The sequence below is a fragment of the Solanum stenotomum genome, chromosome 4, assembly GCF_019186545.1.
Source record: "Solanum stenotomum isolate F172 chromosome 4, ASM1918654v1, whole genome shotgun sequence".
NCBI classification, from domain to species: Eukaryota; Viridiplantae; Streptophyta; class Magnoliopsida; order Solanales; family Solanaceae; genus Solanum; species Solanum stenotomum.
Window position 1 is genome coordinate 1,776,199 of NC_064285.1, and position 13,942 is coordinate 1,790,140.

General features: G+C 33.1%; 5 protein-coding genes across 5 annotated transcripts; 1 reads left to right on the forward strand and 4 right to left on the reverse strand.

Moving 5' to 3' along the window:
* Positions 1-272: 272 nt before the first annotated feature.
* On the forward strand, positions 273-1,724 carry LOC125862569 (polygalacturonase-like). Its single transcript, XM_049542678.1, has 4 exons — positions 273-698; positions 784-1,073; positions 1,166-1,394; positions 1,490-1,724. Exons 1-4 carry the CDS (start codon positions 273-275, stop codon positions 1,706-1,708), a joined length of 1,164 nt encoding a protein of 387 aa, XP_049398635.1. The 3' UTR covers positions 1,709-1,724.
* Positions 1,725-2,223: 499 nt separating this feature from the next.
* Positions 2,224-4,362, reverse strand: LOC125862861 (polygalacturonase-like). Its single transcript, XM_049542985.1, has 3 exons — positions 3,910-4,362; positions 3,029-3,318; positions 2,224-2,825 (listed from the first exon to the last, which is right to left on the reverse strand). Exons 1-3 carry the CDS (start codon positions 4,354-4,356, stop codon positions 2,375-2,377), a joined length of 1,188 nt encoding a protein of 395 aa, XP_049398942.1. The 5' UTR covers positions 4,357-4,362; the 3' UTR covers positions 2,224-2,374.
* Positions 4,363-7,273: 2,911 nt separating this feature from the next.
* Positions 7,274-9,247, reverse strand: LOC125862804 (probably inactive leucine-rich repeat receptor-like protein kinase At5g48380). The gene is made up of 2 exons (XM_049542926.1): positions 8,381-9,247; positions 7,274-8,197 (listed from the first exon to the last, which is right to left on the reverse strand). The coding sequence occupies exons 1-2, from the start codon at positions 9,245-9,247 to the stop codon at positions 7,337-7,339; spliced, it is 1,728 nt and encodes a 575-aa protein (XP_049398883.1). The 3' UTR covers positions 7,274-7,336.
* A 1,207-nt stretch (positions 9,248-10,454) lies between these two features.
* On the reverse strand, positions 10,455-11,316 carry LOC125862881 (inactive LRR receptor-like serine/threonine-protein kinase BIR2). The gene has a single exon (XM_049543004.1). The coding sequence runs from the start codon at positions 10,979-10,981 to the stop codon at positions 10,460-10,462; it is 522 nt and encodes a 173-aa protein (XP_049398961.1). The 5' UTR covers positions 10,982-11,316; the 3' UTR covers positions 10,455-10,459.
* Positions 11,317-11,508: 192 nt separating this feature from the next.
* LOC125862880 (probably inactive leucine-rich repeat receptor-like protein kinase At5g48380) lies at positions 11,509-13,777 on the reverse strand. The gene is made up of 2 exons (XM_049543002.1): positions 12,764-13,777; positions 11,509-12,563 (listed from the first exon to the last, which is right to left on the reverse strand). Exons 1-2 carry the CDS (start codon positions 13,625-13,627, stop codon positions 11,658-11,660), a joined length of 1,770 nt encoding a protein of 589 aa, XP_049398959.1. The 5' UTR covers positions 13,628-13,777; the 3' UTR covers positions 11,509-11,657.
* Between the last annotated feature and the right edge of the window lie 165 nt (positions 13,778-13,942).

Sequence of the window (13,942 nt, forward strand, 5' to 3'; positions counted from 1 at the left end):
TAAGGTGCCAACAATTTGTTGATTTGGACTCGTGTGATTACTTATATTATTGGATTGTAATTTAAAAGTCTCATTTCCCCAAATCTCAACATGACCAAATATTATTTGAAAAACCTAACTTTCATTGATAAAAATATCTTCTTCATTTTTTACTTCTATAAATATCCCTCTAAACTACTCCAATTCCTCATCACCATTCACCTATCCATTTGATCAATTAATTAATCCTATAAATCCCTCTTAAATCTTTGTACCACTTTTCCCTTAGCAAAATGAGTCCCTTAGCAATTTTCTTCTTCTTTTTCTTCAACTTATCATTAGCATCCAATACCATTTACAATGTCCAAAATTATGGAGCAAAATCCAATGGCAAAACAGACTCATCAAAAGCATTTTTAAGTGCATGGGGATCAGCATGTGCTTCTACGAGCGCGTCCACTATTTATGTGCCACGTGGAATTTACTTGATTCGCAAGGCATATTTTAATGGTCAAACATGCAAACGTAACGCTATTACTATACGTATTGATGGAACTCTCAGAGCTCCCTCTGATTATAATGTGATTGGCAATGATGGAAATTGGATAACATTTGAAAATGTAAACAGAGTTTCTATCTATGGTGGAATTTTTGATGGTCAAGGTGCTAGTCTTTGGACTTGCAAAAACTCCAAAAAGACTTGCCCCAAAGGAACTACAGTGCGTTATGTTTTCTATGGAAAATGTTTTTTAAAATATTTGGTTGAACAATGTTTTCATATTTTACATTAAATTTTGGTTTCAGGCTCTAGCTTTTTACAACTCAAACAACATTGTAATGAACGGAGTAACTGTACAAAATAGCCAAATGTTCCATATCTTAGTAGATGGTTGCAATAACGCGAAGCTACAAGGAGTGAAGGTGTTAGCTCCAGGAAATAGCCCTAATACTGATGGAATTCATGTGCAATCATCTTCAGGAGTGAGTATTATGAACTCAAATATTGGTACTGGAGATGATTGTATATCTATTGGCCCTGGAAACTCTAACTTATGGATTGAAGGCATTGCTTGTGGCCCTGGCCATGGAATTAGGTTTGAAACACAACATATCAATGATTAATTCCTTATGTTTGATTCATCTTTTTTCGACTAAAATGTATGTCCAAATCTCGATATTTATGTAGTATTGGAAGCTTAGGTTGGGAATCGAAAGAGCAAGGAGTACAAAATGTGACAGTTAAGACGGTTACCTTCACGGGGACACAGAATGGTGTGAGGGTAAAAACTTGGGCAAGGCCTAGTAGTGGCTTTGTTAGACATGTTCTGTTTCAACATATCGTTATGTCTAACGTTCAAAACCCGATAATCATAGACCAAAACTACTGTCCTAATCATGAAAGTTGCCCTCATCAGGTACTAATTCATCACAATTATGATAAAATAAGATGAATCGCGTGTTCCTTTACCTTAATCTAGCTAATTACATTACATACTTTCTGTTTTTTTAGGGCTCGGGTGTGAAGATAAGTGATGTAACGTATCAAGACATACATGGAACATCGGCTACAGAAGTTGCAGTGAAATTAAATTGTAGCAAAACGAATCCATGTTCTGGAATAACACTTGACAATGTAAATCTTAGTTATAAAAATGGTCGCGCTGAAGCTTCATGTGTTAATGCTGCAGGAAGAGCTTCTGGTTTCAAAGAACTTACTAGCTGCTTATAAATAACAACAAAAATTACACATTTAAGTATGTATTTTGTAATTAAATATACAGAATATAACCAAGAAATACACTCATATACGAATATTAAATTTGCTATATGTACCTAGAAGAAGAAAAAACAGATGAATGTAATGTAATTTTTATTTGTTCTGTTACTTGTTTGGAGTCTGGCCTAGTTAGGGTCCAACTTATTAACTGTATTTTTCGATTCTTTTGTATAATGTATTACTACTATATATATATATATATATATATATATATATATATATATATATATATATATATATATATATATATACTGGTTGTTGATGTTCTATTAATTTTTATTCATCCTAACAAATCCGCGTATAAATTCTATATAACGATGAACTAATGTCATAGCAATAACCTTGTTAACGTTCGTTCTGTTCTGTTCTGTTTTGTTTTGTTCAATGAGCTTCAAGGAGCTGAAAATCGCGACTTCTGGTTTTAGTCTATTGTATGTAATTGAAACTTCAAATAGACGAAAGTAGAAAGACATGCTATTAAAATGAATAGTGAGACAACAATTTCACTTTCAAATCGCGCTATAGACTCAAGTAAACTTTTCTAATTCGAAAGGTGAAAATGACAAAGCTAAGCTAAATATACGAAAAAATATGAACTATTTTTTATCGAATTTTCCCTTACAAACAACTAGTAGGTTGAATTACACCAGTAGTTGTTCCTGCAACATTAGCACATGAAGCTTCAGCAGCTGGTTCATTCTTATAACTCAGATTAACATCTTCCAATTTTATTCCTTTACATGGATTTCTCTTACTGCAATCAAATTTCATCGCGACTCGTGTTGCTGAGCTTCCATGTATATCTTGATATGTAACATCACTTACTTTCACACCCGAGACTTGTCCTGGACAATTTTTGTTGTACGGACAGTAATTTTGATCGATAACAATTGGATTTTGTACATCAATCATCGTAACGTGCTGGAAAAGTACATTGTTGACAAATCCAGTACTTGGTCTGCCCCATGTTTTGATCCTCACACCATTTTGTGTGTTCATAAACATAACTGATTTTACTGTCACATTTTGCACCCCTGCTTCTTCAAAATCCTTTGCTAAACTTCCAATGCTACACAAAATAGACGGAGTTTTAAGTTATATACATCATCAGTTTGAAGAATTTTTACATGTTGTAGAACGTCACATGTCTTATTTTCAAGATCACAGGTCCTACATTTTAAGGATGTCTACCCATAAATCATGTAACATTTATCTGTTGTAACAGGTTACATGTCTTATTTTCAATATGACAAACCTTAACACTAATATTACCTGATTCCATGGCCAGGGCCACACGCGACATTTTGGATCCACAAATTAGTAGTTCCTGGACCAATGGATACACAATCATCTCCAGTACTGATTATCGAGTTCAAGATTGAGATATCAGACGATAATTGAACATGAATTCCATCAGTATTCGGGCTTTCCCCCGGGGCATAAACCTTAACACCTTGCAATTTCACATTTTTGCAACCATTGATGACAATATGAAACATTTGGCTGTTCAATGAAGTTAGCCCCGTTATCGATACATTGTTAGAGTTAGAAAATCCCAGAGTCTGCAAAAAATAGCAAGAAAACAATAACAATTTTTAAATTTAGTTCAAAAAACAGAACTTAATTAATACAAAAAAAATAATAAACCATAAATAACAATGTAAAAAATGTCTTGACAGTTATTCACATAAAGTACACATTTATCCTTATTTGAAGGAAACGTTACACTCATAAAGAAAACTGCTAATTTTTTGAGTAATGAACAGTCTTTGATCAACCTATATCACGATATCAAATTATCTAAAAGATAACTATAGTCTATCGTAACAGCAAGTTACTTGCTATAACATGACAAAAGTAGTACATATAGTTACGTTTTTTATGTTGTCAGTGTATATAAGTTAAAATTCTCCCCTAGAACAGTTCTTGCTAAAAAGGAAAGAAATTTTGAGTATAGTATAATAATTAAGTTATACTCTCTGGTTATCTAAAAGATCATAACTAGCACATAACCTCGATAACAAAACAAAATAGTTATATCTAATGGGGTTGATAACTACATGTAACAATTCATAAAAAAAAGTGAGATTAGTACTAACATGGAAAACAAAGTACGCACTGTGATACTGTCAGTATATATAAGTTAAACGTACCGTAGCTCCTCTGGGGCAGTTCTTGCTAGAACTTTTGCAAGTCCATAAACCAGATCCTTGTCCATCAAGATTACCACCAAGAATTGAAACACCATCAACACCTTGAAATAAAATCCAATTTTTTTCATTTCCAATCACATTATAATCGAAAGGCGCTACAATTGTGCCATCGATACGAAAAATTATGGCATTGTTGTTGCATTTTCCTTTAAAATATACTTGTTTAACTAAAAAATTCCCTTTTGGTACATAAATTGTTGATGATTTTGAAGAGTTACAAGCTAAGTCCCAAGCAGATGAAAATGCATATGATGAGTCTGTTTTGCTATCTGATTTTGCACCAAAGTTTATAACATTTAAAAACATAACATCAGCTATGGATTTTGTGAAAAAAATTGAAAAAAATGAAATTAGAAGAAATGAAGAAAAGGGGTTGTTAATTTTCATGTTTCTTGATGAAATATGAAAATTAAAAAATTAAAAAAAATAAATTAGAGAAGATTTCAAGAGTTGAGAATTATGAGCAGTTTCTGAGTTATGAGCTTTAATTTATAACTTCTTCAGTTTTCCACTTCAGAAAAGAATGATCTTTTTATGGAATAAAAAAAGCAAGAAAAACTGTTTTTTTTTTCAGTATAACTTACTTTTAAAAAAATGAAATTTTTGAGAAAAAAGAAAAGGCAATTAGAAAAATATTCTTTGGTCACATGTTAAAGAGTTTAGCCCAAAAAAAAAATTGTACTAACTAAAAGTTTTTTTTAGCAATAAGCTAAAGAAAACAATTTGAGCTTAATTTGGCATATAATAGGGTCAATGACCTGAACTGTTTTTTTCTTTTTTGATTTATTAAACAGAAAAAAATATTCCCCGTCTTAAATTATCTGTCATGATTTTTTATAACAGTTGTCTCAAATATTTTTTCATTTTTAAAAGTTTGAGATAAAATTAATTATTTTTCATTTTATTTCATTTTAATATTTTTTTAAGGAACGTATATATTATACGACAAACAATTTAATACGAAATGGTTTTTTTATATGAGAGAAAGTGAAAGTTGGTTATGAAAAATTAAACGTGAACTTGTTCAAGAAAAAGAGAAGAATATATATATAAAGCTTCTTTTTTCATATAAAACGGTTCTTTATTAAGCTTTATTGATTCAGTTAATTGACTTTTTAGGCATGAACAATTTATATCCTATTTTATAGTGCTACATGGCCACGACAGGTTTACACAATTATAGGAAAACCATTTAGCTTTGGAATTAATACACTGTTTATTTTTATTTATCTTTTAAAAAATATGCTTATTTTAGAAAATTAAGATGTTTGACTAAGTTTTTGTGAATATTTTTTGAGTAGTAGAAGTTATTTTTTCCGCAAAAACACTTTTGGAAACATTGATCAAACAGAAATTATTAATTTTTAGTATTGAAAATTAACGTGGTGTCTTTTTTATTTCGAGAGCCAAATAAGTTTTTCTTTTATGTCTTTTAAATATTTTGAATTGTTAATTATTGTGATTTGTAGTACTTTTTATGTAGTTTTCAAATATATAAATTTTATTTAATAAACTTAGAGATTGTACATAAGAATTCATAATCAAATGTAAGAAAATTTGACTCTCCAAATTCGAATTGTGCCATACGAAAAGAACGGAGTATATGATTAAAAATCTTTTTTTTTAAACAAATAATTAAAATTTAGCCAAACACACTATAAGTTTTTCTAAATAAAAATATCCATACCTATTTGGTCCTTTTTATTGATAATAATCATCAAAACATAAAAGGAAACTACAAAAAGTTCAAATTTTGAGCTAGATAAAATGAGAAAAAATAATAATTCCAAACATGTTACTGCGAATCTTAATAGTTCAATCGATTGTTTACATATTCTTTTAAAAAAATATATATTATAAAATAATATGTTATTCCTATATGTTTTCCTCACAATTTTCTTGTTTGTCCAAAAGAGAAGTTGACGACATTATCACTGTTTGTGAAAAAATAACGGCTGAGTATGTGCATCGTCGTGGTGTTGGGGTTTGGGGGGGGGGGGGGGGGGGGNGGGGGGGGGGGGGGGGGGGGGGGGGGGGGGGGGGAGTTGCACCATCATGTAATAAACATACTAGGATTTTTTTATTTTATTTTTAAAAAAATTTCGGCTTGACTAATTTAGATTTGCATCGAAAAATGTCGTAAAGGATAAAACATGCCTGATCAACTTTTTTTTTTTAATTTAAAAAAGATGGAATTTACCAAAAGTTTCTTTTTAAATTTGAGTTATGTGTATTTACATCGTATTAATTACACCATTATGAAACACATAAAAACAAGTACACATTTTTCTAATATACAAGTCTAATCGACACAAAATACAAATAATGTTTTCCTTGACCTACAAGTTTAATGATTATTGAAAATAGAGATTAAAATACGTCAAGTTACATTTGGGAGAAACAAAAAAAAGAACACGTCAAGTAATATAAAGTAATTTCAAGTTGCTTAAGCTTAACAAAAAGGGGAGACACGGCACACAAAAAATGTGCACCTTAATTTTTAGTACAAAAGTTACCATATAAATATGGCATGATCATTTGCTACATATCATTTAATATTTTTGTAATCATTTGGTGTTCCGAAATCATAATCTCAATTAATTCAGATTTGTGTCATAGAAAACTTATTATATATGGAGATTTATACTAGAGATGACATTTGATTATATGTTTAAACAATGTATATAACTCTAAATAGGAGGATATGAAATGGATATTGAGGAATATGGTAGAAGGTTAATAAGTAGGTAGTTGATCGTTGTCTAGTTTTCCTTATTACTATAAATATAAACACACTTAAAGCATTTCGATTTTTTCGAGTTTCATGCGAATTTTCTATCTGAACTATCACCCAAATGTTATCGAAACACACATATATGTGCAGGGCCACACAATCTTTCTCTAGTGTCAGAATTAACTAGACTTCCTTACTGACTAGACTCAATGTAGTTAGCATCTCTACATATTTGATATTACTGATCAAGTGTCGGATTCACGCATTGCAGGACCTATTTAAAAGGGAGGCACTCTCAACAGGGTTTTTTCCATTCCTAGGGGCTCAAACTCAAGACCTCTAGTTAATGGTGCGGGGATTGAAGTTGGTTTTGAATATCATGGTTATAGTGTTTGAAAAGTGCTATTTACAGTTGACAAAATGCTAATGTTCTGAGGAACTACTTGAGGCCAATTTTAGTAGACAAATGACTACAAAATGTTAACTAATTAGTCAATGCAGCATCAGTAGATTCTTTAAGACAACCACAAATGCAATCAAATAAATACAACTTTCCAATACTGTAAATTATAAACAATAGTACTAGTTCTATAGACTTCAAATGCCAGTTGAATATAAGGGAGTTTTCTATACCTAGTCGTCGTTTCGACCTTGAGAAATTGTCTTGAGTTTGTCATAAACTTCCAGCATTGTTGGCCTTTCATTAGGTAAGAACTTCACACAGTCACAAGCTAACTCTAGAAATTCGAGGATCAAATCGTTGATTCCTTTCCCAAGCAAATCTTTATCTGCATCAAGTAGACAAGGCGAGTGATCAAACAGATTTCTCGAGCTTGTCAATTCATGCGGTTCCTTCCCTGTAACCAGCTCGAGAAGCAGGACGCCAAAGCAGTAGATGTCTTTCTTGTAAGAACCTAAACATGAATATTCAGCTACTGGGAAAAGACTCCAACTTAATGCAGCATCATTCTTACTCCAAATTTTTGCTTCCCAAAAGTTCGATATTTTGGGCTCAAAATTTTGATCTAGCAAGATACATCGCGTGCTTATGCTTCCGTGTGTAACGTGCAATTTGTAACCATGATGAAGCCAAGCTACACCTTTTGCTATCCCAAGTGCAATTTTAACTCTAAGACGGAAGTCTAAAATCTTGGCCTTGTCTTTATTTGAGTGCAGCCATTCATGAAGACTTCCATAACGCATGTATTTGTAAACGAGAAGTTTTTTTTCCCTTTCAACACAGAAACCTATAAGAGGCAATAGGTTCCGATGCCTCAGACCACCAAGAGTTGTAATCTCCGAGACAAACTCCTCCTCCAAATTCTCCCAGTCATTCAGCTTCTTGATTGCAAGTGTCCAGCCATTTCGAAGAATTGCTTTGTAAACTTTGCCAAACATTCCAATTCCTACTAAATAGTCATCATTAAAATCAGAAGTCGCGATTTCCAGCTCCTTTAAGCTCATTCTTGTAACAAACTTCTCCAGCTTTAATATCTGTAGAACAGCAAGTTAAATCATTGGAACATACACACAATAGAATTCTATGACGTTTGACTATTGATCGAATAATAACATAAAGGACTTGCAAGGACTAATCACAAGATTTGAACTACAAGCAGTGCAGCAAAATTGTTACTCAACAATATGCAGGGGGGAAATTATAAATTAGATAGTTACCTTCTGTTGGCTGATTAATTCCTCTTCACTTCCTGAGTTTATATGTTTCATTGACCTCAACTTCCATTTGTTCAATAAGATTATCTTGACAGGAAACTGAAATAAACAAAGGACTAAAACCAATGTAAAGAAAAGTACCCAACCAATCACAAACGCTTTGATGAACGAATCACGATCTATATGTTTCCATATCCAAGAATCCTCACATCCTTTCAAGGGCTTCCCACAAAGCTCATTGTTTGCAAAACTCTCAGCTGTGATATTTTCGCTAACAAACGATGGCACTGGTCCAGTCAAGTAATTGTTGGCTACAGTGAACATCTTAAGGCGAGGCAAATAGCCTATTCTTCTTGGGATTTCACCTTCTAGATTATTATAGTCCAACTTTAGAACATTAAGGTATTGACAATTAGCTATATCAGGTGGTATATAGCCAGAAAACATGTTATATGAGAGGTCAAGTATTGTAACATATTTAAGTATCACTGAAATATCAGAAGGGATGGTTCCATACAAGTTGTTGCCAGAAAGATATAAACCTGTTAAGCTTGTACAATTTCGAATGCCTCGAGGAAACTCACCAATTAATCCTAAGGCTGAAAGTCTGAGGTCCATTACCTTATTCTCATTACTATTCCAGCAGTTAACTCCCTTGAAATCACAGATGAAGCCTTCATTAGCATTGCTGAAATCCCAGGAGTCCAAAGAATTGAAAGGATCTTGTAATGAATCTTTTATCGATTTCAAGCAATAAAAATCACTCTCTGCAGCACTGCAGACAGAAATTCTGCTAAGAAATATCAATAGAAAGCCAAGAAATGTGCAAATGAAAAAGAAAGTTCTTGTTTTGATATTGGTTTTCTCCATAGTTTACACATATTGTTGCAATGACAAAGCTTCAATTTTTCTCTTTATTTATGGATGATTCTTGAATTCGGAGGCTTGATGTTTTCAGCATAGAATTTTCAAACATATGGAAGTTGGAATAAGTGAATAGACAAATAAGAATGGATGACACTCTGGGGGTTATAAAACAAGAGTATTTCATTTTAAACAAGAATAGACAGAATTTATGAAGAGGAGATGAACAATATACTATAAGATTTTTTTTAAAAAGGCAGTCCAGTGCACTAAGCTCCCGCTACAGTCTATAGTATGTAGCCTAACCATGTATCTCTGCAAGAGACTATTTTCACAGCTCGAACACGTGACCTCTTGATCACAAGGCAACAACTTAACAGTTACGCCAACAAAAAAACAATTGTATAGTTTCTTTCCAAGAATTTTCTCCACCTGAAAATCTTTCAATATACGATTTGTATATTGTTGTGTCAACCCTACTTATATAGCACAAAGAAGTCAGCTACTAAATACAATTGATTTGTTCTTATTTGTAAGTATATATTCTTTTTTCAAACTGGTTGATTTGTTCTATTAGTATACAGATTCATAGTCAACTTCTCTTCTTTACAATATGCAAATAAAAGCTATCTAAATAAAGAAACTGCAAGATGTTGACTTGAACGGATTCATATATATTGCAGTTACAACAGAAACTATCAGCATACGGACTCAAAGCACGGATTTCATGCTTTAAAATAGTGTATTCCTAATTTGTTTTTCAGTAACCATAAAAACAATAGCACTAGTCATATTTACTTGAAATATCGACTGATAATGGTATCTTTTGTATCCAGTCCCTTCGACCTTGAGAAATATTCTTGAGTCTGTCATACACTTCCAGCATTGTTGGCCTTTCATTAGGAAAGAACTTCACACAGTCACAAGCCAATTCAAGAAATTGGAGGATTAAATCATCAGCTCCTTTCCCAAGCAAATCTCTATCTGCATCAAGTAGACAAGGCGAGTGATCGAATAGATTTCTTGAGCTGGTCAATTCATGTGGTTCCTTCCCTGTTACCAGCTCGAGAAGCACGACACCAAAACAGTAGATGTCTTGCTTGTAAGAGCCTAAACCAGAATATTCAGCTGGGAAAAGACTCCAACTTAATGCAGAATCATTCTTACTCCAAAATTTTGCTTCCCAAAAGTTGGATATTTTTGGTTCAAGATTTTGATCTAGCTTGGAATTTCACCTCCTAGATTATTGTTATTCAACATTAGAAAGTTAAGGTATTCACAATTAGCTATGTCAGGTGGTATATTGCCCGAAAACTTGTTACTTGAGAGATCAAGTGTTGTAACATGTTCAACTATTACGGAAATATCAGAAGGGATAGTTCCATAAAAGTTGTTGTCTGAAAGATCTAAACCAGTCAAACTTGTACAATTTCGAATGCCTTGGGGAAACTCACCTACTAGTCCTGAGTCTGATAGTCTAATGTTCATTACCTTATTCTCATAATCATGCCAGCATTCAATTCCTCTAAATTGGCAGATGAAGCCTTTGGTAACATTGCTGAAATCCCAAGAGCCCAAGGAATTACAAGGATCTTGTAATGAATCTTTTATCGATTTCAAGCAATAAAAATCACTCTCTGCAGCACTGCTGACACAAATTCTGCTAAGTAATATCAATAGAAAGCCAAGAAATGTGCAGATGAAAAAGAAAGGTCTTGTTCTGGAATTGGTTTTCTCCATGGTTCACACATATTGTAGCAATGACAAAGTTTCAATTTTTGTCTTTATTTATCGATGATTCTTGAATTCTTGGTTTGATGTTCTCATCACAAAATTTTCAAACACATGGAAGTTGGAATAAGTGAATAGACAAATAAGAATGGATGGCACACTTGGTGGATTATAAAACAAGAGAATTTCATTAAACAAGAACTAACAGAATATATAAAGAGGAAATGAGCAATAGACTATTAAGATTTTGAGTGAATTGGTAAAAAATAAAATGTAAGCAATTGTATAGTTTCTTCCTAAGAATTTTCTCCGCCTGAAAGCTTTCAATAATATGATTTGTATATTGTTCTGTCAACCCTACACAATATAGCACAATGAAGTCAACTACTAAATACCATTGATTTGTTCTATTAGTATATGCAGATTCATAGTCAACTTCTCTTCTTTACAATATGCAAATAAAAACTATCTAAATAAAGAAACTGCAAGATGTTAATGCCAGACTTGAAAACTGCAGTCGGTAAGGCTTTCCAATGTTGTAGATTATATATACGTATTCATATATATATATATATATTAAAGTTGCAACAAAAGCTATCAGCATACAGACTCGAAGCACGGATTTTATGCTTTAATATAGTGTATTCCTAATTTGTTTTTCTCAGTAACCATAAAAACAATAGCACTAGTCATATTTACTTGAAATATCGGTTGATAATGGTATCTTTTGTATCCAGTCCCTTCGACCTTGAGAAATATTGTTGAGTCTGTCATACACTTCCAGCATTGTTGGCCTTTCATTAGGAAAGAACTTCACACAGTCACAAGCCAATTCAAGAAATTGGAGGATTAAATCATCAGCTCCTTTCCCAAGCAAATTTCTATCTGCATCAAGTAGACAAGGCGAGTGATCGAATAGATTTCTTGAGCTAGTCAATTCATGTGGTTCCTTCCCTGTTACCAGCTCGAGAAGCACGACACCAAAACAGTAGATGTCTTGCTTGTAAGAGCCTAAACCAGAATATTCAGCTACTGGGAAAAGACTCCAACTTATTGCAGAATCATTCTTACTCCAAAATTTTGCTTCCCAAAAGTTGGATATTTTTGGTTCAAGATTTTGATCTAGCAAGATACATCGCGTGCTTATGCTTCCATGTGTAACGTGCAATTCGTAACCATGATGAAGCCAAGCCAGGCCTTTCGCTATTCCAAGTGCAATTTTAGCTCTCAGAGGGAAATCCAAAATTTTGGCGCTAACTTCATTCGAGTGCAGCCATTCATCCAGACTTCCATTAGGCATGTATTTGTAAACAAGAAGTCTTTCTTGCTTTTCAGCACAGAAACCTATTAGAGGCAATAAGTTCCGATGTCTCAGACCACCAAGAGTTGTAATCTCCGCGACAAACTCGTCTTCCAAATTCTCCCAGTCATTGAGCTTCTTGATGGCAAGTATCCAGCCATTTGGAAGAATTGCCTTGTACACTTTGCCCAACATTCCATTTCCTACTAAATAGTCTTCACTAAAACCAGAAGTCGCATTTTCTAGCTCCGTGAAGCTCATTCTCGTAACAAACTTCTCCAACTTTAATATCTGTAAATAAAACAACAAGTTGAATCATTTGAACATATACAGAACAGAAACTTGAGAACCTTATTGCTATCATGTTTGATCATGAATAAATAATTTATAACATAATGGACTAGCAAGGACTAATCACAAAATTAGAACTACAGAAGAAAAGGTAACATTACAGACTACAAGCAGTGCAGCAAATTTAGTAAGATCTTTACCTTATGTTGGCTGCTTAATTCCTCTTCACTTCCTGAAGTTAAATGTTCCTTTTTCCTTAGCTTCCATATGTTTAATGAGACTATCTTGTTGATAGCCTTGGCAGGAAATTTAAATAAGCAAAGGACTAAAACCAATGTAAACAAAAGTACCCAACCAATCACAAACGCTTTGATGAACGAAGCACGATCTACATGTTTCCCTATCCAAGAATCCTCAGTACATCCTTTCAAGGGCTTCCCACAAAGCTCTGAATTGTTTTCAAAACTCTCAGCTGTGATATATTCGCTAAAAGACGATGGCACTGGCCCAGTCAAGTAATTGTTGGCTACACTGAACGTCTTAAGGCGAGGCAAATAGCCTATTCTGCTTGGAATTTCACCTTCTAGATAATTATTATCCAACTTTAGACCATTAAGGTATTGACAATTAGCTATATCAGGTGGTATATCACCCGAAAACGTGTTATTTGAGAGATCAAGTATAGTAACATGTTCAACTATTGCTGAAATATCAGAAGGGATAGTTCCATACAAGCTGTTCCCTGAAAGATCTAAACTTGTCAAGCTTGTACAATTTCGAATGCCACGAGGAAACTCACCTATTAATCCATAGCCTGAAAGTGAGAGGCTCAGTACCTTATTCTCATCAGGATGCCAGCAAAGAACTCCTGAAAATTTACCGATGAAGCCTTCAGTAGTATTGCTGAAATCCCAAGAGCCCAAATAATTGAAAGGGTCATGTAATGAATCTTTTATTGATTTCAAGCAATAAACATCACTCTCTGAAGCACAACAGACACAAATTCTGCTAAGTAGTAATACTAATACAAAACCAAGAAATGTTCTGAAATTGGTTTTCTCCATATTTTGATATTCTTGACAGACTTCCTAGCAAATCAAGAAGGAAAATATCACTTTTTTACACTTATTGAGTTATTGTAGCAATGGGGTCAGTCAAACTAGTAAGGCTAAGAACTCAACTTTCTTGTAATTTGTTGAAGCAATTATAATAAAAGTTTCAATTTTGTGTTTATATAATGATGATTTTTTGACTTCTTCATAGTTTGGTATTCTCAGGGTAAAGTATCAAACATATGGTACTCATGATAAAGACTAATCATATAAAAATGAAATTGGAAATGAGCATTATGTAACATGGGGATATTTTCTTGACCAGAG

Coding starts and splice junctions, on each gene's coding strand:
- LOC125862569 (XM_049542678.1), top strand. CDS start 273: ATGAGTCCCTTAGCAATTTTCTTCTTCTTTTTCTTCAACTTATCATTA. Junction 699..783: donor CTTGCCCCAAAGGAACTACA/GTGCGTTATGTT, acceptor TTTTGGTTTCAG/GCTCTAGCTTTTTACAACTC. Junction 1,074..1,165: donor GGCCCTGGCCATGGAATTAG/GTTTGAAACACA, acceptor ATATTTATGTAG/TATTGGAAGCTTAGGTTGGG.
- LOC125862861 (XM_049542985.1), bottom strand. CDS start 4,356: ATGAAAATTAACAACCCCTTTTCTTCATTTCTTCTAATTTCATTTTTT. Junction 3,319..3,909: donor ACTGCCCCAGAGGAGCTACG/GTACGTTTAACT, acceptor TATTTTTTGCAG/ACTCTGGGATTTTCTAACTC. Junction 2,826..3,028: donor GGCCCTGGCCATGGAATCAG/GTAATATTAGTG, acceptor TATTTTGTGTAG/CATTGGAAGTTTAGCAAAGG.
- LOC125862881 (XM_049543004.1), bottom strand. CDS start 10,981: ATGGAGAAAACCAATTCCAGAACAAGACCTTTCTTTTTCATCTGCACA.
- LOC125862804 (XM_049542926.1), bottom strand. CDS start 9,247: ATGGAGAAAACCAATATCAAAACAAGAACTTTCTTTTTCATTTGCACA. Junction 8,198..8,380: donor AATTAATCAGCCAACAGAAG/GTAACTATCTAA, acceptor GCTGTTCTACAG/ATATTAAAGCTGGAGAAGTT.
- LOC125862880 (XM_049543002.1), bottom strand. CDS start 13,627: ATGGAGAAAACCAATTTCAGAACATTTCTTGGTTTTGTATTAGTATTA. Junction 12,564..12,763: donor AATTAAGCAGCCAACATAAG/GTAAAGATCTTA, acceptor TTTTATTTACAG/ATATTAAAGTTGGAGAAGTT.